At 47.4% G+C, this 24,548-nt stretch overlaps 1 protein-coding gene and 1 pseudogene across 8 annotated transcripts; one reads left to right on the forward strand and one right to left on the reverse strand.

Annotated features, from left to right (window-relative positions):
- Positions 1–721: 721 nt before the first annotated feature.
- On the reverse strand, positions 722–789 carry LOC128779774 (U4 spliceosomal RNA; annotated as a pseudogene).
- Positions 790–9,673: 8,884 nt separating this feature from the next.
- Positions 9,674–24,202, forward strand: LOC128780232 (histone-lysine N-methyltransferase PRDM9). 8 transcript variants are annotated; one of them, XM_053918398.1, is made up of 12 exons: positions 9,674–9,742; positions 10,035–10,297; positions 10,442–10,536; positions 10,863–10,986; positions 11,263–11,370; positions 12,416–12,465; positions 14,346–14,502; positions 15,119–15,199; positions 15,398–15,669; positions 16,083–16,150; positions 17,334–17,527; positions 19,662–24,202. In XM_053918398.1, the coding sequence occupies exons 4-12, from the start codon at positions 10,920–10,922 to the stop codon at positions 21,785–21,787; spliced, it is 3,123 nt and encodes a 1,040-aa protein (XP_053774373.1). In that variant the 5' UTR covers positions 9,674–9,742; positions 10,035–10,297; positions 10,442–10,536; positions 10,863–10,919; the 3' UTR covers positions 21,788–24,202. The 8 variants fall into 8 exon arrangements, with proteins under 8 accessions (XP_053774373.1, XP_053774363.1, XP_053774368.1 ...); XM_053918388.1 differs by having other exon boundaries at positions 9,688–9,779; positions 10,002–10,297; XM_053918393.1 differs by having other exon boundaries at positions 9,691–9,779.
- The last annotated feature ends 346 nt before the right edge of the window (positions 24,203–24,548 follow it).

Here is a 24,548-nt window from a genome sequence, read left to right on the forward strand (position 1 = left end):
GAACATTCCTGACTCTAAGTCTGAGCAGCTGGCCTCAGGAACAGTTTTTCATGCCAACGTAAGTGTACAAGAGAGGAAAATAACTCTTGGCAATACTAAATTACACCAGACCCTGCAGAAATAGACCAAAAAGGCTGATAGAGCAAAAAATAATAATAATGCTTACTTTTTCCAGGAGACGTCCGTGGTCTCTCAGAGGCTGCACTTTCCAGAAGTTACTGTCCCGGCCATGCTTGTCACACGGCCAGCTCACAAAACCTGTGGGGAATTAAAACATTATTTTTATCATACCTTCTAAGTTCTAAGAGCTGGGATAACAATCAAATTAACATAATCTAATTAACGGGAGGTATTCAATGTCTAATACATGGACAAGGGGAATTCACATTCAAATGAATACCAAATAAATTGAGGTGATATTGGGTATATAGGGTATTTTGGAATATGGAAGAACAGAGTCTTAGATTTCAACGGTGAAATGGGGGACATGCAGGTAATTTAGGGAAAAAGCCAGCATACCTGGCAGGTTGATTATTGTTGGGCAACTCCCAAAACTTTAAGACACGAGGAGACGGTAAGAGGGTCAACAGGCTCTTGCTAGGAGTGTCACTGTCTGAAGCTGAGGTGATGGTGCTGAAGCTCTCTTCCTAAACCAAACTGTGGCAACTAAACCTCTTAGGAAGAAATGAGATGACAATCCTATGTAACTTCTCAGTCTTCCCTTTCTTTTAGCAATAATTGCGCCTCGGATAAACCTCATTGGCTACGATACTGCCAATGCTCAAAGCTCAGCCTTCCCTTCCTTAACAGCCAGTTTAAAATCAACGTGCCAAGTGCAAAATGTTAGCCCTCTTCATTGTCACCTTTGAGACATTAAATAGAAGTTGTATATCCACAAGGTACATTTGTACATTGTTCCCTATTTCACTGACATAATCATTCAGCTTTGAGAATAAGTTATTTTAAATTCTTAAATCTTCCTTAAGTAAATAGTGACGTACATGTACCCCCCTAATTCACCTCATATTAAACACTTGAGTGCTTGCTTACATGGTGGGGAAACAACCTTTCCTGTGACCTCAGGAATCTTTGGGCTGGTCTAATAATCCAACAGGTATGACACAGATTAGCCAATTAAAATGGCCTAATGTAAGACATACATAGGCAGGAGAACCTCACTCACAGAAGAGAGTCAGAAACCCCACACACAGAAGAGCATAAATAAGGCAGTGAGATGAGGAGCTGTGGTTATTTTCTATGATAAAAATATCTCCTTACATATGTGGGAAAACATTTGTGATATAATACAAGGTGTTGGAACAACTGAAGGGGAAAAATACTGGGCCCCCTACATCACATCCTCCACCCAAGTCAATTCTTTAATTGATTTTAATAGCCACTCATAACTAACACAAAACACTGAGAGCTATCTGAAACATACCAAGAGATCTAAAGTGAAAGAATGGGAAAAATATAGTACACGAACATTAACCAAATGAAAATGATATAACCTATAGTAGACCTGAAAGAAAAAAAAAAAAACACTACTACAAATGAAGAGGAGTACTTCATATCAGTAAGTTCAATTTACCAGATAGTTCCAAATTTTTATTCACTTAATAATATAAACTCAAAATTATATAGAACAGAGCTATGTGGAAAAATACACAAATTAATATTCACAATAGGAGATTTAATAAATCTCTATAATTCAGGTTCTGTTTCAGAACCAATACAGCCCACAAAAATTGGTAAAAATATTTAAAAAACATGAGAAGCAAATTGCATTCAATGTGCATAAGTACTTCACTACACCCCAAAAATGCAAATACGCCCCAGATGCTTTCCAAGCACCCTGGGAACTTTTTTTAAAACTGACCATAGAGTGATATAAAGCAAGTTCCAACGAACTTCAAAGGACTGACATTTATTTAGAATTATATCTATTTCTTCCTATCACTGCCATTAATCAAGAAATCAGTAACACAGATAGCTAGAAAGTACTTATATTTACAAATTATGAAATACACTTCTAAATAACCACCCCAAAATAAATCACAATTGGAGTTAGAAAATAATTTGCGTGGTTGATAGTGAAAACACTTCTTACCAAGGCCAGATCACTCAGGTTCCAAAGATGATCCAGCTTCAAGATCAGTGGTTTTCACCTGAGGTTGACTTTCCCCCCAAGGGGACATTTGGCACGTTGTGTGGACACCTTTCAGACTGTCCTTAGGGTGGGGTTAAGGTGGGAGTTACTGGCATGCACTGAACAGAGGTAAGGACTGCGAATAAGCACCTACAATGCAGAGAAAAATCTCCCAGGAGAAAGAATTATCCGTAGCCATGAGAAACCCTCCTCTGTATGGAGCAGGATGAAGAGGCCATTAGAATACAAACAGCATGTGACTTTGCACCCTGGATCTGAAATCACACCTCCCTCTGGACAGGCAGCCTGGAGGCTGAGAGCTAAAGAACAACAACAAAAAATAAATAAAAATGCCAGCCATCTTGCAAAGACTGGGGAGGAATGTCCTCGGCTAAGAAGACACCCGCAAAAGATCAGAAGCCAAGGAAGATATGGCACCTTAAGAGACTGAACCACATATGATAAACCACAGCACTGAGGCTCACTGTCTCTTTTCATTGCCCACAAATCACTCTTCAATAATTGTTTCTTAACATAACTTAGAATCTATAATCTTACTCTTTTAGATTCTAGAATTCACCATCAAACGTTCTCCTCTTTGAAAATGTGGACATTTGCCATATTGTCAGTTCCTCAGATAACCTACAGGGGGCACAATTTTACTTACAAAATACTTCTGATTTCTAGAACACCATTGCTCCAGGCCCTGAACTCATTTATGATGCTAAGATTCATTTTACTATATTATTTAATTACTAATGAACTTATAACTAACACATTTTACCTGTTCATGTCTTCATGTTTTATTCCAAGCTTTAACTATTTTTTCATGTTTTATACAACTAAACTAATGTAATTTTATTATTGCATGCTATCTTATTTACCTTGACAACTCATGATTATCAACTTAAAGTTATTATAAATAATACAACTTAGTAAATTGTGTGGTAAATAACATGTAGAAATAAATATCTTTTCATAGACAAAGAATAATTTAAAGATATAATCAAATAAAAGAACCCATGGTGCACTCCCAATTCCAGTGTTTTGTCAATATCATGTGCTCATAAAAAGTGGTCCCAAGGAACTGGTCACTTACATTAGGACCTGAGACTTGTACCACCGAACAGTCTTAAAAAAAAAATCAACACTCACTGATATTCCACTATAATCAACCACTTTTCCTGCTGACCTGTGCTAAGATGTTATTCCCAACAATTCCCACGAGATGGCAGCAGAGATGCACACTTGGGACTCTCATTAGTGGCTTGGCCAAAGGGTTCGTTTGGTTTTTACTTATAAAATGATAGTGGCTTTATTTTTTTTTAGCCTCTTGGGTTAAAATTTATTTTAAATAGATTTTACTTTCTTCATTATTTCAGGAAGCCGCAACGAACAAAGCAAATTACAAATGATTTTCAAGCACACTTGGAACTTCTAAAAACCTGACTCTTACATTATACAGCAAGTCCAACAAATGGCACATAAAACACGTTTATTGCTTCCTTTGTCCTATTCTGGAAACCAGTCACAAGGTAACATAGACAGTCCATACATTTAGACAATTTAAAATACATTTCTAAATACCATTGCCATCAACAGTCATTGACATTCCACCACAATCAACCACCTTTCTTGTTGACTGGCACTAAGGTGTTATTCCCAAAATGAACAAGAGGTGGCAGCAGAGAACCACGCTTGGAACTTTTTTTTTTTTAACTGACCATGTACTAAGGAGCAAATTTCAAAAATATATATATAAAAGGATTGAAATTATATAAAGTATGTTTCTTGCTCTCATCACAGCTAACCTAGCAATCAGTAATAAAAGATAACTACAAAGTCCTTATATTTAAAAATTATAGAATACACTTCTAAATAACATGCAAATTAAATTACAATTACAGTTAAAAAATAATTTGAGCTGAATGATAATAAAAATAGTACATAAAAAACACTCTGGAAAAAATGTATTGATGCATCCACACATTAGGAAGAAGTGGAAGAATGGAAATGTGCAAGTAGTGGTGTCTGGAAGGATATATACTTTTTTATTGAATAATTTTTTACTGTTATTCTATTACAGCTTCCCAATTTTTCCCCTTTGCCCTCCTCTGCCCATCCCACCACACACACCCCCAGCTTGTTTAGAAGCACATATACTTAAATAATAGCAGTTATTACCTATTTGGGTGGGATTTTCAACTATTTCTATTCTTCTATATAATTTAAGTAAGCGGCAACCACAACAAAAACAGGCTACCTCAGTTTGGGCTTAAAACGATGTAGAGGAAAACATGGCATAATTTAAAAATAATAATAATCTAGTCTGTTGTGGTGACACCACCAGAGGCCTTTTCTGTGCTCGCCCAGCCTGACCTCAGAGGGGCTCCTTTTCCAACTTTCACTTCTTCATGTGCAAATGCAGCCCAGCAAAGAGGAAATGAAAGGTCAGCCAGGTGAGCGGAGCAGCCTGAGCAGCACAGCGGGAGAGGGAGTCTGCCCCGGGGCTGCCTCACTTCAGGGCCTCCTCACAGCCCTGATGCTAGTAACTAAGAAGCAGCACTGTTGAGTGATACACAGTGTTCACCTGTGACAATACTGAGCTTCTTAACAACCCTTCTGTGCTCACAGCCATTCTGTATTAAAATTGAGGTATTGGCACTAAAGTTTCCGTCATCACCACAACACAACCTTGGGACTCCTCTTGGCATTGACTTGGAGCCAACGACTATAAATTTATAGAAATGCACGTGGACCCCCCACACAAACCCAGAGACCCCAACGCCACACCCAAAGAGACCTCAGATCCGAGACCCACAGCCCAATAGATTCAAACCCAGGCCACAGACCGCAGACACAGGAGGCAGATCCGTAACCAAGACCCCACAGCCAGACTCCAGAGCTGGAGCTGGACAATGAACCCTAGTTGCCAGATGCCAGACACAGAAGCTGAACCACACTAGTCATGGTTTATATTCTTTTTGTTGTTGTTGTTGTTGTTTATTTATTGATTATGCCATTACAGTTGTCCCATTTCCCCCCCTTCACTCCACTCCATCCTGCCCACCCCCTCCCTCCCACATTCCCCCCTGTAGTTCATGTCCATGGGTCATACATATAAGTTCTTTGGCTTCTACATCTCCTACACTATTCTTACCCTCCCTCTGTCTATTTTCTACCTACCATTTATGCTACTTATTCTCTGTACCTTCCCCCCTCTCTCCCCCTCCCACTCCCCTGTTGATAACCCTCCATGTGATCTCCATTTCTGTGGTTCTGTTCCTGTTCTAGTTGTTTTCTTTGTTTACTTTTGTTTTTGTTTTAGGTGTAGTTGTTAATAACTGTGAGTTTGCTGTCATTTTTACTGTTCACATTTTTTATCTTCTTTTTCTTAGATAAATCCCTTTAAAAGTTCATATAGTAAGGGCTTGGTGATGATGAACTCCTTGAACTTGACCTTATCTGGGAAGCACTTTATCTGTCCTTCCATTGTAAATGATAGCTTTGCTGGATAGAGCAATCTTGGATGTAGGTCCTTGCCTTTCATGACTTGGAATACTTCTTTCCAGCCCCTTCTTGCCTGTAAGGTCTCTTTTGAGAAATCAGCTGACAGTCTTATGGGAACTCCTTTGTAGGTAACTGTGTCCTTTTCTCTCGCTGCTTCTAAGATTCTCTCCTTCTGTGTAATCTTACGTAATGTAATTATGATGTGCCTTGGGGTGTTCCTCCTTGGGTCCAGCTTCTCTGGGACTCTCTGAGCTTCCTGGACTTCCTGGAAGTCTATTTCCTTTGCCAGATTAGGGAAGTTCTCCTTCATTATTTATTCAAAGAAGTTTTCGATTTTTTGCTCTTCCTCTTCTCCTTCTGGCACCCCTATAATTCGGATGTTGGAACGTTTCAAGATGTCCTGGAGGTTTCTAAGCCTCTCCTCATTTTTCTGAATTCTTGTTGCTTCATTCTTTTCTGGTTGGATGTTTCTTTCTTCCTTCTGGTCCACACTATTGATTTGAGTCCCAGTTTCCTTCCCATCCCTGTTGGTTCCCTGTACATTTTCCTTTATTTCTCTTAGCATAGCCTTCATTTTTTCCTGTAATTTGCAACCAAATTCACCCAATTCTGTGAGCTTCCTGATTACCAGTGTTTTGAACTGTGCATCTGATAGGTTGGCTATCTCTTCGTTGCTTAGTTGTATTTTTTCTGGAGCTTTGAACTGTTCTTTCATTTGGGCCTTTTTTTTTTTTTTTTTTGTCTTGGTGAGCCTGTTACATAAAGGGGCAGAGCTTTAGGTGTTCCCCAGGGTGGGGTAACGCTGGTCTCGCTGTGCTGTGATGCTGTATGTGGGGGAGGGGCCGAGAGGGAGCAATGGTGCTTGCTCCACTCTCTGCCGGGTTTCAGTCACTCCCTCCGCTACCCATAATCAAACTGGGCCCCTCTGGTGCTGATTCCCGAGTGGGTGGGCTTGTGCATGCTCTAGTCCCCTGTGGGTCTCTCCAATGAACTCTCCTGTGAGGCTGGGAGTCTGTCCTGCTGCCGCCTCAACCCCCACAGGGGTTTTCAGTCAGAGGTTTGAGGCTTTATTTCCCTGCGCTGGAGCCCTGGGTTGCGAGGTCTGCTTTGATCCCCCGCCATTCCTCCCGGTTTATCTATGCGTGAATGTGGGGCCGCAGGGTCTGCTAGCTTCAGACTGGCCTGTCCTGTTCCACAATCCACCGCCTAGCTGAGTCCGCCAGCTGCCTTGCCGTGAGTCCTCTCCACCCCAGCTGCCCGTCTCTGCTCCTCCTACCGGTCTGGATGAATATTTCTGCTTTAAATCCTTGGTTGTCCGACTTCCACACAGTTCAATTATCTGTCAGTTCTGGTTGTTTTTTGTTTTTAAATTGTTGTTGTCCTTCTTTTTGGTTGTGCGAGGAGGCACAGTGTGTCTGCCTACGCCTTCATCTTGGCCAGAAGCCCTGGCTTTATAATATTCTTAATAGCATTTCTATAAGTGACCTTGGATCCAACACTTAAAAATTCATTCTTTTGATAATAAATGGTTTTCTTCTCTCAAACAAACAGTAACTACGTGACATAGTACATTTTGCACTACGGAAGTGTTCCTGCTGGAATAGAGCTCTGGATGCAAATCAGACGCTTTGGGTGGTCAGGGTGCTATTCGGATAAGGAAGGCGGCCGGGGCCACTGGGTGTAATGAGGGTGGGCAGAGTTTTTGGTGAGTCATTTTTAAATGCATACATATATAACCAACTACTTCTCATCCATTCTTTTATCTACAAAAATATGTATAGATAGGTTTATTTTAAGTAAAGGAGAAAAGAAATGACACAACATTCCACATGACATGAAGGAAAAGCAAGTTTCCCCTGCACGTTGCCCAGACCCTGACCCCTGTGACTAGTCCCTGCGTCTCTTTTCAGCACGTGTCTTCTGCCTGGTTTTTCTTTAACACGACGTGTTTTGCAGGATACTGTTCTCACATCACAACATTACTAAGAAAATTATTCTCTTTTAAAATACATTAGAACCACCTTACTAGATTGTTTCTTGAATGAAATGTCATATATTCTCACCCATTTTTAATGTTCTATCATATTTCACAGTGTTAGAAACCATAATTTAACAAATTCTCTTCTACTGAATTTGTTAAAATGTGTAAGATATGTTACTATTTAGTAAGGTATATACTAACGATAATTTAGTAAGATATATACTAAAATTATATCTGTTATTATATAAGTGTTGGATAAAATATATTAAACATACTTCATTTCATACACAGGGAAGCAAAACTGGGGGACATTTTTTATGCTTTTCCTTTAATTTCATTTATTAATTTGAGAGAGAGTTGTTCCACTTATGTATTCATTCATTGGTTGCTTCTCGTATGTGCCCTGACTGGAGAATGAACTGACCACCTTGGCACATAGGCAGGACACTAACCAACTGAGCTACCAGGCCAGGGCTACCAGGGGAAATTTTGAAAAGTGAGATTTCTGGGTCAGAGGGCATGAGGATGCTGTTTCTGGATGGCTATTCTCGAAATGATCACCAGAGAGTCTGCACGAAAGGACCCTTCCCCGAGCCTTTCAGAGCAAGGTCACTGCACCTGCTTGCTCATCAGCCTCAGGGATTCCAGGAGTCCTCTGGATCCCCATACAGGCCCCCAAACTGTGTTGACCTCAAAACTATAGCAGCCAGTCATTTTACCAGCAGATAAGGGGTTTATTCGGAAACAGTAAAAAATGCAATTTAGGACAATCAAGCTGTACAAAAACCATAGGCAAGCTCCACAATTAAAGGAGAGGTACGTCGCCTTACAGGGACAAAGGAGGAAGTTGGGAGGAGTCATTTCAAACAAAAGTGCAGAGGAGGAAAGTGTTGGTTCAGGGTGACCCTGGTTTCTCTCTGGCTGAGTTGCTGGGGAGTTGGTTTCTCCTGGGAGCACATGTAGGTACATCTTCATGTTGGGGCCTGTGACAGACAATTTTTCCTGTAATGGACCCCGGGTGCTGCTATGTGACAGAACCCCCACTGACCCCCAACTCTACTTTAGTGAGGTTTCCCTTTATGCAATTTCACAGTAATAATTAGCTAGTTGGCTTATTTGCAATCCATGAAAATCAAGGAATATTTATGTGCTCAAAACGAGGTAAGGACCAGAAACGCTCTTCCCATTTTATCCCGTGAAAGCCAGCAGCAGTTACACTGACCCTGCTCTGTGGACCTGTCCTCAAATTTGGTACCTTATTTTTATGCAAAATACTTGTAGGTTTTCTCAGTATTTTTAAAAATTTATTTAGTTTTGTTTAGTTTTATCTTGTCTTCCAATTTCTGAAATATTTTCAGACCTGAGTTACTTAAGCATATCTATTACTCATAACGCCACTTCTGTGAGACATGAAATTCTCCCAGTGTCTTTTCCAGTGTACTTACGATGTCATTTGTTGTGTTTAAATTTTGAACCCTCTGGAACTTACTTTGTGTCTACCAATTGTGTGGTCAGAATTTACTGACGTAACAGTTTCCCAGAATGCAATGCAGTCTTGACCGCGTCCTCACTGGTTATGCAGCTCTTGCTGAAAGTGGGTTTGAAAAGGGAGAGCACGGAAGGGCCTAGACGAAAGTTGGGGATCCCCACTACAGTCTGATGGAACAAAGACACTTTGTCAGGCGGCAGGAGGGCCACGTCCACCCTAAGGTCCGCCGCGGCTCAGGGCTCCCAGCTCCTGCAGGGTGGGTCCCTCACCAGCTGCAGGAAAACAAGCCACAGAAAACGCCAAGCCACAGTCCTAGCTGCAGGCTGTGTGACAGGCACTCACTGGACCCAGAGCAGCCAATCCCCGCGGGGTGGGGCGTGTCTTCTCCCAGCCAGTCTCGAACCCACAAAGGCTGGCTCCGCCCCCTGACCCGCCCTCTCAGCTTCTTCTGACCGCCCATTGGCGGGCAGGGCCCTGGGATCGCAGCACTGATTGGCGGCTTGCTCCCACGTTGCTATCCAGGCAGGAACGTTGCTGGGGGGGCCCCCCTCCCCGCACACTCACACCTCCCGAGAGCGGGAAGCTAGGGAGCTCGGAGTGGGCTCTCCGCGAGGTGAGCAGCGTGTCAGGGGCCCCCGGGAGATTGACCGGTAAGCGGGAACCTTGCCATATGGGACCCTTAGCCCGAGACCTTCAAAGTCCAGCCTAAGAGACCCCAGCTGCCCTCATCCTGCAGGGCCGCAGATCCCTTCAGCATCCAGGGGCCCGCGTCCGCTAACCCGGAGGACCCCACATCTCCTAACCCCCAACGCTTACACCCCCAAACAGCCTGAAAACCCCAGTTCCCCTCAGCTCGGGCACCCTACCTGCAGCTCGCCCGGAAAGACCAAATCTCCCCAATTCAGAGGCCCTGAATGCCGTCGTCCTGGAAACTAACTCGACAGTGGAGAGGGCCTGAAGCCCCTCGGCCTCAGAGGTCCCACCCCCTCTCCCAGGGGCTCCAAGTGTCCGCAGCCAGAGCACCAGGCCCGCGTCTCCCCCGAAGACGGCGGTCTGCTGGAGGCCGCGCCTGCGTCGCGTGCCGGTGTCTGCAGAACCCGGTGTGAGTCCAGCCCTCCCCTGAGACCCCTCCGACGCCCGGCCGCGCCCCGGAGCCTGCGCTGAGGCGGTGCGCAGGGGGACGGGGAACGAGGGCGCCCCCCGCGGGCGGGTCTGCGGCCCCTCCTCCTGCAGCGCCCCGCGTCCCCCTCTCCCAGCGCCCTGCCAACGCAGGAAAGGCGCTCGGCGCTCTCAGCGCCTTCTCCTTCCACAGGCGCCTCGGACTCGGGGCTGGGACACCATGAACCCCGACGGGGCCCGCGGGAGCTCCCTGAGGGAGAAGCGTGGCTGACGGGGCGGAAGCCTCGGGTGAGCTGTGGGGTCAGGGGGAAGCGGGGGACAGGGCTCCGCAGACGCTCGGCCCTCGAGGTGACTGACCCTTGCGGCGCCTGTGCAGGGCGCTGGTGGGAGAGATGGGGCTCCGCGTGGCAGGGCCGGGTCAGGGAAGCGGGGGAAGGCGCAGAGTGCGGGCGGGGACCCGGGACACCACGGACCCAGAGAGACTCGGGCTCGGTGCTTGCGGTACGAGGACCCCAGCGGCCCCGCAGACTCCCTGCACCGGGGGCGGGGCAGACCCGCTGCGCACGTTCTCGCGCGCATCACTGAGTTACTGGTGCGTCCGCTCTCCTCCCCAGGCCCAAGACGCTTGGAAAGACGTTTCCCTCTACGTCTCCGGGGACGAGTGGGCAGCGATGGGAGACTGGGAGAAAGGCCGGCACCGGAACCTGAAGAGGAACTTCGACGTGCTCCTCAGCCGAGGTAGCGCGCTGGTTCCGGGCCGGAGGAGCCTGGTGACCAGACGGGCTGCTGGGCGGGCTGCGGCTGGGGCGGCCCCCTCCCTCCGCCTGCGGCTCCCTCCCGTATCAACGACGAAGGGGGGATTTGCTCCTTCGCACGGCCACGCTGACGGTGCAGCGCCTACAGCAACTCCTCGTAGACTCTCCCATCCCGTGGGAGCCAGTCACACGGGCTTCCTGGGGCTCGTTCCTCCTCCAGGCTCTTTGCTTTCAGGACGAAGGTCTTGTCTCTTTGCAGGTCTCAGGGCCCCGCGACCAGCTTTCATGTGTCACCGCAGGCCGGCCGCCGAGCTCCAGGAGGAGGACCCTGGGGACTCTGATGAAGAGTGGACTCCAAGGCGCCAAGGTGAGGGGCAGGAGGAACCAGAGCCGCCTGCCGACACGGACCTGTTTAGGTCAGGCTGCATCTCGGGACTTAACCAGCGAACAGGTTTGCTTGTCCAGCGAACAAGCAAGATGCCAAACAGTGTGTCGCACAGTAAGGGGCTATTCGTGTAAACTTTCAAAGTGCAACATAATCACATGTATTTATAGATACAGTAATAAGCAGTAAGTGTATAAGAACATACAAGTGAGTAAGAAATAGCTAATTCAGAATAGTTGTCATCGGAAGACAGGGAGGCAGTCTGGCCGGTGAGGAGAGTTCCAACACCCGGCTGCCCACGGCCTGCATGGGGACAGACGGACACGGTATTAACCGTGGAGATTACGGGAGTTTGGGGGAGGCCCCGGGTAGGGAGGGTTGATCACTGTATCTTTCCTGGTGTCGGCCCTGGTGCCATTCTGTCCAGCATCACGAGTGCTCGCTTGGTAGGGCCAGTCCACTTCCATGGGTCTGGGGTTGAAACACAGCTGAAGTCAAGGTCCAGTCTTTCACTTGACTGGGATTCTGCTTCTGTGGTCAGCAGACTGTGGGTGCTGACCGGAGTCTAATGATTAAGGAAGGGCGCGGACGGCCAGTAAGTGCCCGGGTGGGAGGGGACCAGAGAAAGGAGGCGAGGTGGCCGTGGTGCCGTAGCCCCGACAAGGCCAGTGTGAATGAAGAAAGCAGGACGGAGGAAGGGGTGTGTTAAAGACAGGGAGTTTCTGTGCAGTCACTTTTACGACATTTTTGTCAGGAGAGGCCACTTTATTTCTAATAAATGTGATAGATGCTGTATGAACATCGGATGAAGTGTGGATGGCACTCTGTCTGTTTTCTTTATCTTTCTAATGAAATTAGTTGATGGCCCCAACAGAAGCCTAGGCCTTACGATACCTCAGAAAACCTTTTCCAGTCACCCTGGATTGTTCTTGGACTGTTCTCATTCAGAATTCTGTGTCCCTGATAAGAATCTCCAGATTTTGGAGACATTTACCAATCAAAACACTGATTTCTCATCATCTTTCAGTGAAATCTTCTTGGGTGGCCTTCGGAAGGGAACGGAGTGAACCCCAGAAGGTGAGTATTTCCCAAATCCTGTTGACAACATTTTTCTCATGGATAGAAATGGAGGTAAGAGTAGGAAAATGCAGAAAGTATCCTAGGAACTGCAGCCTTCCTTTCCTGGTCTCGTCAACACATTGTCCGACATTATCATCCATTTTTAAAGATTTTATTTATTGATTTGTTTATAGAGAGGGGAATGGAGGGAGAAAGAGAGGGAGAGAAACATGAATGAGTTGCTTCTCGCACGCCCCCAGCTGGGGGACCCGGTCCACAACCCAGGCGTGTGCCCTGACGGGGAATGGAACTGGTGACCTTTCAGTCTGCGGGCAACGCTCGATCCACTGAGCCACACCAGCCAGGGCTCATCATCATCTTAACAGTTAACAACTACAGCAACAAGAGTAACTGCCACTTGTTTCGTTCTCACAATGTTTCAGACTTTAAGAATTCTATGTGAATAAACTCACATTACAACCACCTGATGAGGTAGGTAATGTAACTGTCACCATTTATGATGAGGAGAGTGAGCTTTCAGAGACACAGAAATGTTTGACTATATGTCTAAGATCACAGTGTCAGGGGTGGTGCAATCTAACCCACAGTGTCTTCTCTAAACCACTTACACACTCATTACAACATTCATGGTTTTGCCCTGGCCAGCGTGACTCGGTTGGGTGTCATCCTGCAAAGCGAAAGATCGCCGGTTTGATTCCTGGTCAGGGCGCATGCCTGGGTTGTGGGCCAGGTTCCCGGTTGGGGGGCGGGGGGGTGAGAGGCGACTCATCTATGTTTCTCTCTCACATTGATGTTTTTCTTCCTCTCTTTCTCTTTCCCTTCTCCTCTCTCAAAAAAAATAAAATCTTTTTTTAAAAATTAAAAAATAAAACTTTCATAGTTTTCTAAGGTTTACATTGTCTTATCCATATGTCAATATATCACTCATCTGACTGATGGTTTCAACCAAAGTTCTTCGCACTGAGACCCTCTGAGTAAGGAAAGCGTACGATGTGCAGGCAGTTGGCACGGTGGATGCCCCAGGTGAAGAAGGATGTAAAATCCCCAGGATCAGAGCCTCCCACTCTAATCAAAGAGCATCTCCCACCCCTGAGGAGCTTCAGGTTTGATGATTGAGAAACAACAAATAATACAATGACTTAAGGACTTCATATAGTTACATATTCTTCGACAGAAACTCATCCATCTGGAACTGATTTCAAATGCCCTTTCTTATAAGGTGACGTAACTGCTTCTTTCTCTGAGTTCTAATGAGGCCACTCTCATCCTGTTTGGAATTGTTTATTCAGCCCACCTACCTCTATGTTGTGAGCTCTTAGAGAGCCTGGTTCCTACCTGAGACTTCTCAGAGGTCACAGGCCCAGATCAGGGCCCCTGAGGGCCCCCGAATGTTTGCTGAATGAATTATTTCACAATTACAAATTAAACTAGAAGATGATCAATGAAGGCTAAAGGTACTTTCTGTGAGATTTGAAATATGGAGAGAGCTGAGCAGTAAATTGATAGCAGGACTGTAATCTTACATTCATACTGTATTACACAATTCACAGAACACTTTGGTGAACATTATTGAATTGCACATTCACTATAACATTAAAAGTTAGCATGTTATAGATCATGAAACTGAAGACAACTACCTACTGGTACAACCTTATCCTTCACTCTCAATATTATAGAGACAGTTGAAAGAAAAGACCCATAAGGCATGAGTTCTAATCTTGGATTCACTGCTCACATTGGCCCTATCCCCTCTAATGTTCATACTCCCTAGGTATTTCCAAGGATTGAAGTATTAAAGACGTGCATATAAAATGTATCATGAGCCTTAAAAAATTAAATACATGTTACCTTTGTAATATGTGACTCTTACACTGAAGGCAACATCCAGGGTGCCATTAAGCAGTGAATACAGTTTGAAGGAATTGTCAGGAACAGCAAATTTGATGACTGCAAGTGACTCAGAGCAGGCCCAGAATGCAGCGTCCCCTCCTGGAGAAGCGTGTGCCTTTGGACGGCACACTAGACGACAATCAGGTAAGAGAACATAGTTTGGAAACGTTAGTTCCTCTAAGTCCTACAGAAGGGCTGATAACTATGGCCTGGGTCTGTGGGGCGGACTTTGGATGGACTCGGATTCAAGCTGGGCTGAGCTGAGGCTGAAGTTAGCACTGGAGCTGTGGGCAAATCCTGAAAATGCTCCGAGCTCCTGAATGCTACTGTGTAAAGTGAAGAGAAGGAGACATCGCTCGTGTATTGTTTGAAAGGTTAAGTTACATTTAAAACAAGTGACACGTGCAAGTTGTCCAGCAAATGCATCTGTGATCATAGCAGCCACACTTTATTGGTGTTGGGTGCCCAGGCCTTTGCTCAAGGCCTAACGCATAATGTGCACTCCATAAATACTTCATGAATGGTTACAGGTTGGCAAGTTACACCTGGTAATGGGAAGATCTAGGAACTAAAACTGCATCAGTCATCTGTAGTTGGTGTGGAGTCTTAGTCTTCTGAACCAGTAGTTAACAGTAAAATACCAGAATATGCAAAAGGACGGGTAATAATTTGATGGGAGGAGATTGTGTGTTATATGACAAAATGGGAACTAACACTCCACACCCCACCAACCTCGCTCACCTGGACTTCTCCAACTTAGAACTCAGGAGAGAGGAGATTGAAGTGAAGATGTACAGCCTACGAGAAGAGATCGGCGAGCCCCAGGATGATGACTACCTCTGTAAGTGACCCTCACAAAGAAGCGTGTTATAATACAGTAATTTCTCTAGTCCTTTGGTCCCCAAATCATTCCCTTCCTCTAGTGACCTGGAGTACAGCATTGAGTCTCAGTGATGTCAGTGCCGGACGCCCTCTGAAGCTCTTTGTGTCCAGGAACACACGCTGTACCTTCCCTAACCCCTGTTGCTCTCGCCTCCAGATTGTGAGAAGTGTCAGAACTTCTTCATCGACAGCTGTGCTGTGCATGGACCCCCTACATTTGTAAAGGACAGTGCAGCGGACAAGGGGCATCCCAACCGCTCGGCCCTCACCCTGCCCCCTGGGTTGAGAATCGGGCCATCGGGCATCCCTGAGGCTGGGCTTGGAGTGTGGAATGAGGCAGCTGATTTGCCAGTGGGTCTGCACTTTGGCCCTTATGAAGGACACATCACAGAAGATGAAGAGGCAGCCAAGAGCAGATACTCCTGGCTGGTGAGAAGTATTTGCCTCTTCCACTGTCCTCTGGCTTCCCACATTCCTTCTGAGGCCTGGAGGGACCTCACCTCCTACATGCTAGACATGGAGGGACAACATGGTTAGCTGTGTGCACTGACGGGACTTCACATGAACACAGAGCTCCTGTTTAAGGATCAGAGCGTAAGTGGGAGCAAAGTGGTGCAGACACAAAGGAGTGGCTCCTCCCTTGTGAGGCTCCTGCTCTGATTGGACAGCCAGACTCAGATGTGTAGATGATGAGTAAGGAAAATATCGTGTGGTCACAACTGGCAGTGGAATCCCCATGCAGGCTGAAAGAGCTTTGATGACAGTGGAGTAAAATAATTTCTCTGACTATTACCTCCACATGAAAAAAATAAAAGGTCTTCAACTTCTTTTCTGAAACACAGATCACCAAGGGGAGAAACTGCTATGAGTATGTGGATGGAAAGGACAAATCCTGGGCCAACTGGATGAGGTGAGGTCAACGGGTCTCTGGGTGCCAGAGGGGACTCATCCCCCACAAGCCCATATGTCTCTCCCTCTCATCATGCCTCGCTCAGCGGTCTCCCTTAATCCTTTTTCCTCTTTTTCTCCATACAGTGTTCTTTCATTTCAGGGGACATTTAGGAAGAAAGTAGCGCATATGTCCTCAAAATGTAAAGCTCTCTGCTAGACACAATCTGGGCACTGGAAAGGACCTTGAAGAGCCTAGATTCACCAGGGGCACTGGATTACACTTTAATTTATCAAATGAACATTAATTAAGCACTCACTATATTCCAGTTTAGACGAAGGAATACATTACTTGAACAGACCACACAACCCATGTCCTTATGGAGGACTTCTTGCAGACAGACATAAAACAATTGCTTTTAGAAACATTTAACTATAATTTCCAAGAAGTGCACAGTGTCAAGATAGCACAAACCAAGGACGGCCTAAACCTGGGAGGGCAGCAAACCGGCCCAGCCTCACTTCTAACTAGAGCTGGGCTCTGAGGCCTGCAGAGGAGTGGTCACGGGCCCCTTTCCTGAGAGGGGCTCTCTTTTATCATGGATAACAGAATGGGAATCAACTACTATTGTTCTGTTTTATTCTACTAAGACAAAAAGACCTCTGATTTTCTATGGTATCCTTGGGAAGGCAAGTGAATGGTACCCTAAATAAAGTGTAGGGGGGCTGGAGAAAGGCCTCTTGAGAGAAAACAGACGTGGGCTGAGTACTGAATAATTAGTGAGCTAATTTAGAAGCAGGCCCTATATCAAGCACCAGGTTCTGTGGTGTGAGACAACTTGATTTAGAGTTTGGAGAAGCCAGAGATCATTGGATATTATGGCCAGTCAGGGTGGAGGTTAAGTCTGGAACTGGGTTTTACAAAATGGTATTAGGCAGCATTAGCACTGCCAGCAGGACTTGGAGGTAGGAGTTCACATGACACGCTGACAGACACTTGGACGCTGAACAGAAGGTCCCCGGGAGCAGTAGGGGCTGTGGGCGACACCAGAGCCTGAGGGCCGCAAGAGTCAGTGAGGAGCTGGACATGGACTTTGCTTTGCTGGAGGGGACGGTGCGGTGTGGCAGGTGGTCCGGGAAGGGCTTTTCAGGTAGTGGGAACGCATCGCTGTGCTTTTCTTTCCCTTCATCTACCTCAATCCCAGGTATGTGAACTGCGCCCGGGATGATGAAGAGCAGAACCTGGTGGCCTTTCAATACCATGGGCAGATTTTCTACCGAACCTGCCGGGTCGTCAGGCCGGGCTGTGAGCTGCTGGTCTGGTGCGGGGACGAGTATGGCCAGGAGCTGGGCAGCAAGTGGGGCAGCAAGTGGAAGAGAGAGCTCGCGGCTGGGAGAGGTGGGCACCACTGTTCTTCAAAACAGAAAGAGAAGAGAGAATTCTCCATAGAAATATTCCTGATCCAACTCCTAAGTAGAGTAAAATCCACTCTAAAGTCAGTAAAGTTTCAAATCAGATGCTTCAGAAATTCACAGTTCATTCATATGCCTTTGACTCTTAGGTAAATTTTTATATTTTTTATCTTTAACATATTTCATGCACAAAATACACAACCGCATGTAGTACTGAAAGGCTGAGAGGCAAAAAAGAAAAGTTTTCTAGCACTGACCAGCTCTTTCACCAGGCAGTTTTTCTGACATTTTTATAGCTGTTTCTTCTTAACTTTCATCTGTACTTCTAAATAAAATGTTTTTGTTTATAGGCATTCATTGTTTTTTAAGGATTTTGCCCTGGCTGGTGTGGCTCAGTGGATTCAGCATCGGCCTGGGAAGCAAAGGGTCGCCAGTTAGATTCCCGTTTGGGGCACATGCCTGGGTTGTGGGCCAGGTCCCCAGTAGGGGGCGTGTGACAGGCAACCACACATTGATGTTTCTCTCCCTCTCCCTCCCTCCCCCCATTTTCTGAAAATAAATAAATCTTTTTTTAGAGTGGAAAGGAGGGAGAAAAAGATCAGTGTGCAAGGGAAACATTAATCGGTTGTCTGGCACGCCCCAACTACCCCACAACCCTGGCATGTGCCCTGACGAAATCAAACTTGTAACCTTTCATTTTTGTGGGACAACACCCAACCCACCGAGCCACACCCTTCAGGCAGGGCACGTTTGTCCGTCATTTCAGTAAATTGTCAGGTGAGATCCTACTCTGGCGCACAGGGTCCTGGGACCAGGATGTACAGATTAACATGAGGACGAGAATCACTGCTCTGGAGGGGCTGATGGTGGAGGAGGGAAGCCCAGACACACGTGTTTGCATGTGCATAACACTGCACAGCGGTTAGTGCTTTGGAGAAAACTCATCCAGGACGAGAGCCTAGGGATCAGTGTGAGGGGAGGTGCGGTGTGGCAAGTGGTCCCAAAAGGATCTCTCAAAGGGAGATAACATTTACAACAATACCTGTGGGCAAAGGGTCCCAGGCAGAGGGAGCCGCTAGTGCAGGGAAGAAAAGAGGTGGGGCCTTTAATTGGCTGAGGGTCACTCGGGTCTCGCTCGTCTAGGCACAGAGGGTAAGAACGGAGATCAGACAGATGCTCCGCAGCCCGGAAATGCGGTGCCGATGATCCGAGTTGAGACACTGGGGACTCTCCTGAGTGAAAGCGTGCAGTCGTCAGCTGCAGAGTGCTGTGTTCTCTGTTCTGATTGGGCTTTGTTAATTTTTAGAAAATAAACTCCAGTGGGGAATCCCCTCAGATTGCTTCATCTCCAAGTGAGAGAGCGTGGCGGTTGGCCAGAGAGGAACAGGAGTCGGGCGTGGAAGAAGTGTGGTTGGAGAAATATTTTGAAACAGGACTTCTCAGTGTATTTGAAATGGGCTAACGCCGAATGAAATGAAGCATAAATGTCTGGTGTGAGGCTTGAGGAAGGACATTTTTTAAAGATTTTATTTATTTATTTTTAGAGGGGAAGAGGGAGAAAGAGAGGGAAACATCAATGTGTGGTTGCCTCTCGCACGCTCCCTACTGGGGACCTGGCCTGAAACCCAGGCGTGTGCCCTGGCTGGGAATCGAACATGTGACTGCTTCGCAGGCTGGCACTCAATCCTCTAAGCCACACGAGCAAGGGCAGGAAAGATATTTTATTTTACTGTTTTGGAAACCAGAGAGAACAGAAGCAATTCCTAGTTGGGGCCTGCGGTTTGCTCTTTAACACGACCTAGAAGATGCCTATAGAAGGGAAAGGTCACTGCAGTCCCATCCGCACAGGGAGTGAAATGGCCTCTCGTGCTCCTCGAAAGCCCCTACTCTGGGCAATATTAGAACAGACCCTCCTGATGGGGGCTTTCTGGATTTCTGAAGAAGGTGCACTGCACAAAACTAAAAAGGAAAATAGGCTGCGAGTGGACGCTTTGTGGGAGACGGAGCTTGTGTTGTCACCACAGTAAGAAAGACTCATGGGGCAGGTCTCACCAGCAGCCAAGTCGTGCAGCCCAGGCGTTCTCGTCAACATCTGCCCTGACCAAACCTTTCTCTTTCAGCGGAACCAAAGACAGAGATGCACCCGTGTCCCTCCTGCCCTCTGTCCTTCTCCAGTCAGAAGTTCCTCAGCCAACACATGGAACTCAATCATCCCTCTCAGATTCTCCCAGGAACATCTGCAAGAAAACACGTCCAAGCAGAGGAACCCTGCCCAGAGGATCAGAATCAGCAGCAGCAACAAACTAGTACACACAGCTGGAATGACAAAGCTGAAGGTCACGAGGTCAAAGAAACTTCCAAACCTTTGCTTCAAAGGATCAGTCAGCGGAGAATCTCAAGACCCTTTTTCCAACCTTCCAAAGAATGGATAAGGAGCTCCAGCGAGCATGAGAGAATGATGGAGGAAGAGCCCCATAGAGGTCAGAAAGAGAGACCAGAGGACACAGGCAAGTTGTTTGTGAAAGTAGGAATGTCAAGAACTGTAACGACCAAGCATGGAGGGTGTTCACAAAGCTTCAATGATGGGTCACATCTCATCGCACACCAGAGGACACACTCAGGGGAGAAGCCCCATGTTTGCAGGGAGTGTGGGAGAGGCTTTACCTGGAAGTCATATCTCATCACACACCAGAGGACACACTCAGGGGAGAAGCCCCATGTTTGCAGGGAGTGTGGGCGAGGCTTTATCTGGAAGTCAAGTCTCATCACACACGAGAGGACACACTCAGGGGAGAAGCCCTATATTTGCAGGGAGTGTGGGAGAGGCTTTGCACGGAAGTCACATCTCATCACACACGAGAGGACACACACAGGGGAGAAGCCCTATGTTTGTAGGGAGTGTGGGCGAGGCTTTACACGGAAGTCACGTCTCATCACACACCAGGGGACACACTCAGAGGAGAAGCCCTATGTTTGCAGGGAGTGTGGGCGAGGCTTTACACAGAAGTCACATCTCATCACACACCAGAGGGCACATTCAGGGGAGAAACCCTATGTTTGCAGGGAGTGTGGGCGAGGCTTTACACAGAAGTCACATCTCATCACACACCAGAGGGCACACTCTGGGGAGAAGCCCTATGTTTGCAGGGAGTGTGGGCGAGGCTTTACACGGAAGTCAAATCTCATCACACACCAGAGGACACACTCAGGGGAGAAGCCCTATGTTTGCAGGGAGTGTGGACGAGGCTTTACATGGAAGTCAGATCTCATCAGACACCAGAGGACACACTCAGGGGAGAAGCCCTATATTTGCAGGGAGTGCGGGCAATGCTTTACACGGAAGTCACATCTCATGACACACCACAGCATACACTCAGGGGAGAAGCCCTATGTTTGCAGGGAGTGTAGGCGAGGCTTTATACAGAATTCAGTTCTCATCGCACACCAGAGGACACACTCAGGGGAGAAGCCCTATGTTTGCAGGGAGTGTGGGCGAGACTTTACACGGAAGTCACATCTCATCACACACCAGGGGACACACTCAGGGGAGAAGCCCTATGTTTGCAGGGAGTGTGGGAGAGGCTTTGCATGCAAGTCAGTTCTCATCACACACCAGAGGACACACTCAGGGGAGAAGCCCTATGTTTGCAGGGCATGTGAGAGAGGCTTTACACAGAAGTCAGTTCTCATAAGACACCAGAGGACACACTCAGGGGAGAAGCCCTATGTTTGCCGGGAGTGTAGGCGAGGCTTTACACGGAAGTCAGATCTCATCAGACACCAGAGGACACACTCAGGGGAGAAGCCCTATATTTGCAGGGAGTGTGGGAGAGGCTTTGCATGCAAGTCAGTTCTCATCACACACCAGAGGACCCACTCAGGGGAGAAGCCCTATGTTTGTAGGGAGTGTGGGCGAGGCTTTACACAGAAGTCACATCTCATCAGACACCAGAGGACACACTCAGGGGAGAAGCCCTATGTTTGTAGTGAGTGTGGGAGAGGCTTTGCATGCAAGTCAGTTCTCATCACACACCAGAGGACACACTCAGGGGAGAAGCCCTATGTTTGCAGGGAGTGTGGGCGAGGCTTTACACGGAAGTCACATCTTATCACACACCAGAGGACACACTCAGGAGAGAAGCCCTATGTTTGCAGGGAGTGTGGGCGAGGCTTTACACGGAAGTCACGTCTCATCACACACCAGAGGACACACAGCGGAGAAGCCCTATGTTTGCAGGTGGACTGAGTGAGTCATTAGCATTAAGTCGCATATCAACAGCCATAGGAAGTCTACGGGCCCTTACTCTCCCCAAGATTGTAATTAGTACAGAAGTAACTGGTTAAACAAACCCTCCAGTTTCATTACAAGAGATGAGATGGACAAACAGTTCCATAGTGATATGGGGATGTCAGCACCATTCTCCATGGTTTTTTGATGTCCTATTCTAACAAGTTTTGTCTACATACAAATATGAAGCCCACATCCCTCACTCCCCCCATCACTAAAAGCAGAGGGTTTAGGAAGAGCCACAAAAAACTCATACTCTCAGCCACAGAAATTCAACTCCTGCAAATGCGTAAGTCTTTAGTCAATCTACTTTGGTTACTGACCAGAGAAGGATTTGACTCACCAGGGAAGGGAATTCCCCGGATTCCTGGGCAGTGGGGCCTTTTCTCCTAATGGGCTCCCCACCCTCCTCCCTTGGCTTCTCTTGGCTCTTCTGGTTTCCTACAACCTGTGGGCCTCAGAGGTGATTGACAGGGAGGGACGTATGCTTGTGCACAGACTGAGCCTGGCTCAGTCTGGGCACCTGGTCTTCCTCAGTCTCCTTGCTGCCCCTTCAGGGTCAGCATTTCCTGGTGCACAGCATACAGATTCCACATCAGTCTGTAGTGGGTGTGAGTCTCAGCTCTGTCTCCTCCAGCTGTGTGATGTAAGGCAAGATTCTCAGCTTCTCTGTGCCTGCTTCCTAGTCTGTACAGTGGAAATGGGAACTCCAGCCTTTTGGGTTGACATTCAAAGTTGAGTCAGCGCAGGGGATCGCTGAGATCACAAGTCCTGCTGAACAGCCTTCAGTGCCCATGGGTCCCGAGTCTTTAGTGCTGGACAGAGGAAGATAAGGAGAGTGTAGGGGTCTGTAGCCAAATTCAGACTTTGAGCAGACCCCACTGCTTTCCCCACCTAGACTCAGCGGCCCTGAGGTGGGGGATGCGCTTCCCTCCACGTCACCACCCTCCCACTGAGCCCGCGCACCCTCAGAGCCCCCTCAACACAGGCAGGTGCTACTGAGAGTGACCTGTGAAGCAAGACCCTTGCCCACCCCCTGCTGAGGACTGACACTGGGAACAGCATGTCCCTGCACTAGTGTGTTAGGTGGGATAGATGGTAAGCCAGGGCAGGGAGGCGGAGGAAGACATGTCTCTCCGACTAACTCAGCAGTCCTGAGCCTGGTCCAGTTCTATTGCCAGATGTTCCAGCATCACAAGAAACACCATGCTAACACGTTGAGATTCCAGGTATCCTTTCCACTATCTGGCAAAGGCTTTCAAACTATTCATCCAAGGCCTAGAAGATGGGAGGGGGTCCACAGCACTCAAGGACAGGACCCAGAAAACAAACTTGGTTACTAGCTTTCCTCTGGCCACTATCTGCTTTATGATGGGGTCCCCAGTGCTTAGAGAAAGAGCCCTTAGGTAACTGGGTAACTGTCTTCTGTCATGGATCTATTTTACAAGATGGCCAAATGGGGTCTGAAGCAAGATAAGGATTCAGGCTAACAGACCCCCCCACACATACCTACGTTTGGGTGGGCCCCCATGGAAGCTGGCACCACTTTCACCTGTCAATCAATATGTAACTTCTTCACCCCCATCCCACCAACTATTTGAGTCCTCAGGACGAAGGACCTGGTGCTCTTGCCTTTCACCCCGACCTCGGCAAGGCCTGTCCTCGTCCATGTGAGCGTATCACGAACACACCCTGCTTGCACACTAGTACACTTGCTGATCTGTGATCCTTTACTGCATTGGCAAGAAGAACCGAGTTTCTCCTGTGGCAGGTGCGCCCCATCTGCATATGGGGTTCATGAAGCCCACACACCGCAGCTTCTGTGATGCACTTTCCTCGTACCCGGGCCCCACAGGGCTTCATGCACCACTGACACCATCTCGAAATTAGTACTTACTGCATCTTTAAACTCTTGTGAAGTGAAGTCTGATGGGATAATGGACATGCGCAATGTTGGTCATTCCTGGCCACCCGTTCCCAGATGATGTCCACAATGGCCCAAGAGCACAAAATTCCCGTGGACCCAATGGCTGGGAGTCCAGCAAGACTCAGGGTGATAACAGGGTAAACATCCCCATCTGCATAATCATAGCGAGGGTGCTAACAGCTCCCAGAGGCCACACTTTTCTTAGAACCAGAGCTGAGTTCAATACAGAGAGATGGCGAACAATCAGTGAGGACCCCATCACACCCTCTCCTGCATGAGGGAGACCTAAGCACGACCCACCCTGTTCCTGCTGAGGTGGGTTCCCCAAAGGGGGACACCCAAGTCCCATGACCTGGATGATGACTTTTCTGTCCTCCCAGAGCCAGGCTTGTGAATGAAGAGTGTCTACCTGAACTGTGTGGATTCCAGTAATAAATATCCACTATTTTCTCTTTTATGCTTTTTAAAAGGAAGGTGTATTTCTTGGGTTTTGTTTCCCTTCCCTGTTTCTCCCCCCACCAGCCCAGCCCAGAGAGAACACCATAAACTCAATATTCTGTGGCTTTCAGCATGGGCATGGGAGAGGGGCAGAGTCCTGGTGTGACGCTGGCAAAGGGGCTGCACTGACATACAGGGGGGAGGGGACCACAGACTGCCAGGTGATGGTCACCATGACCCCAGACCAGGACAGACCCTGGAGCTCTCCCAGGCTTAGCGATCCCAGATGAGTAGAGAGAGGTCTGTTCCCTCTCCCACCCCTTCAGCAGCAAATCACATTCCTAGTGTAGCTGC

Source organism: Desmodus rotundus, chromosome 1 (genome assembly GCF_022682495.2).
Source record: "Desmodus rotundus isolate HL8 chromosome 1, HLdesRot8A.1, whole genome shotgun sequence".
NCBI classification, from domain to species: domain Eukaryota; kingdom Metazoa; phylum Chordata; class Mammalia; order Chiroptera; family Phyllostomidae; genus Desmodus; species Desmodus rotundus.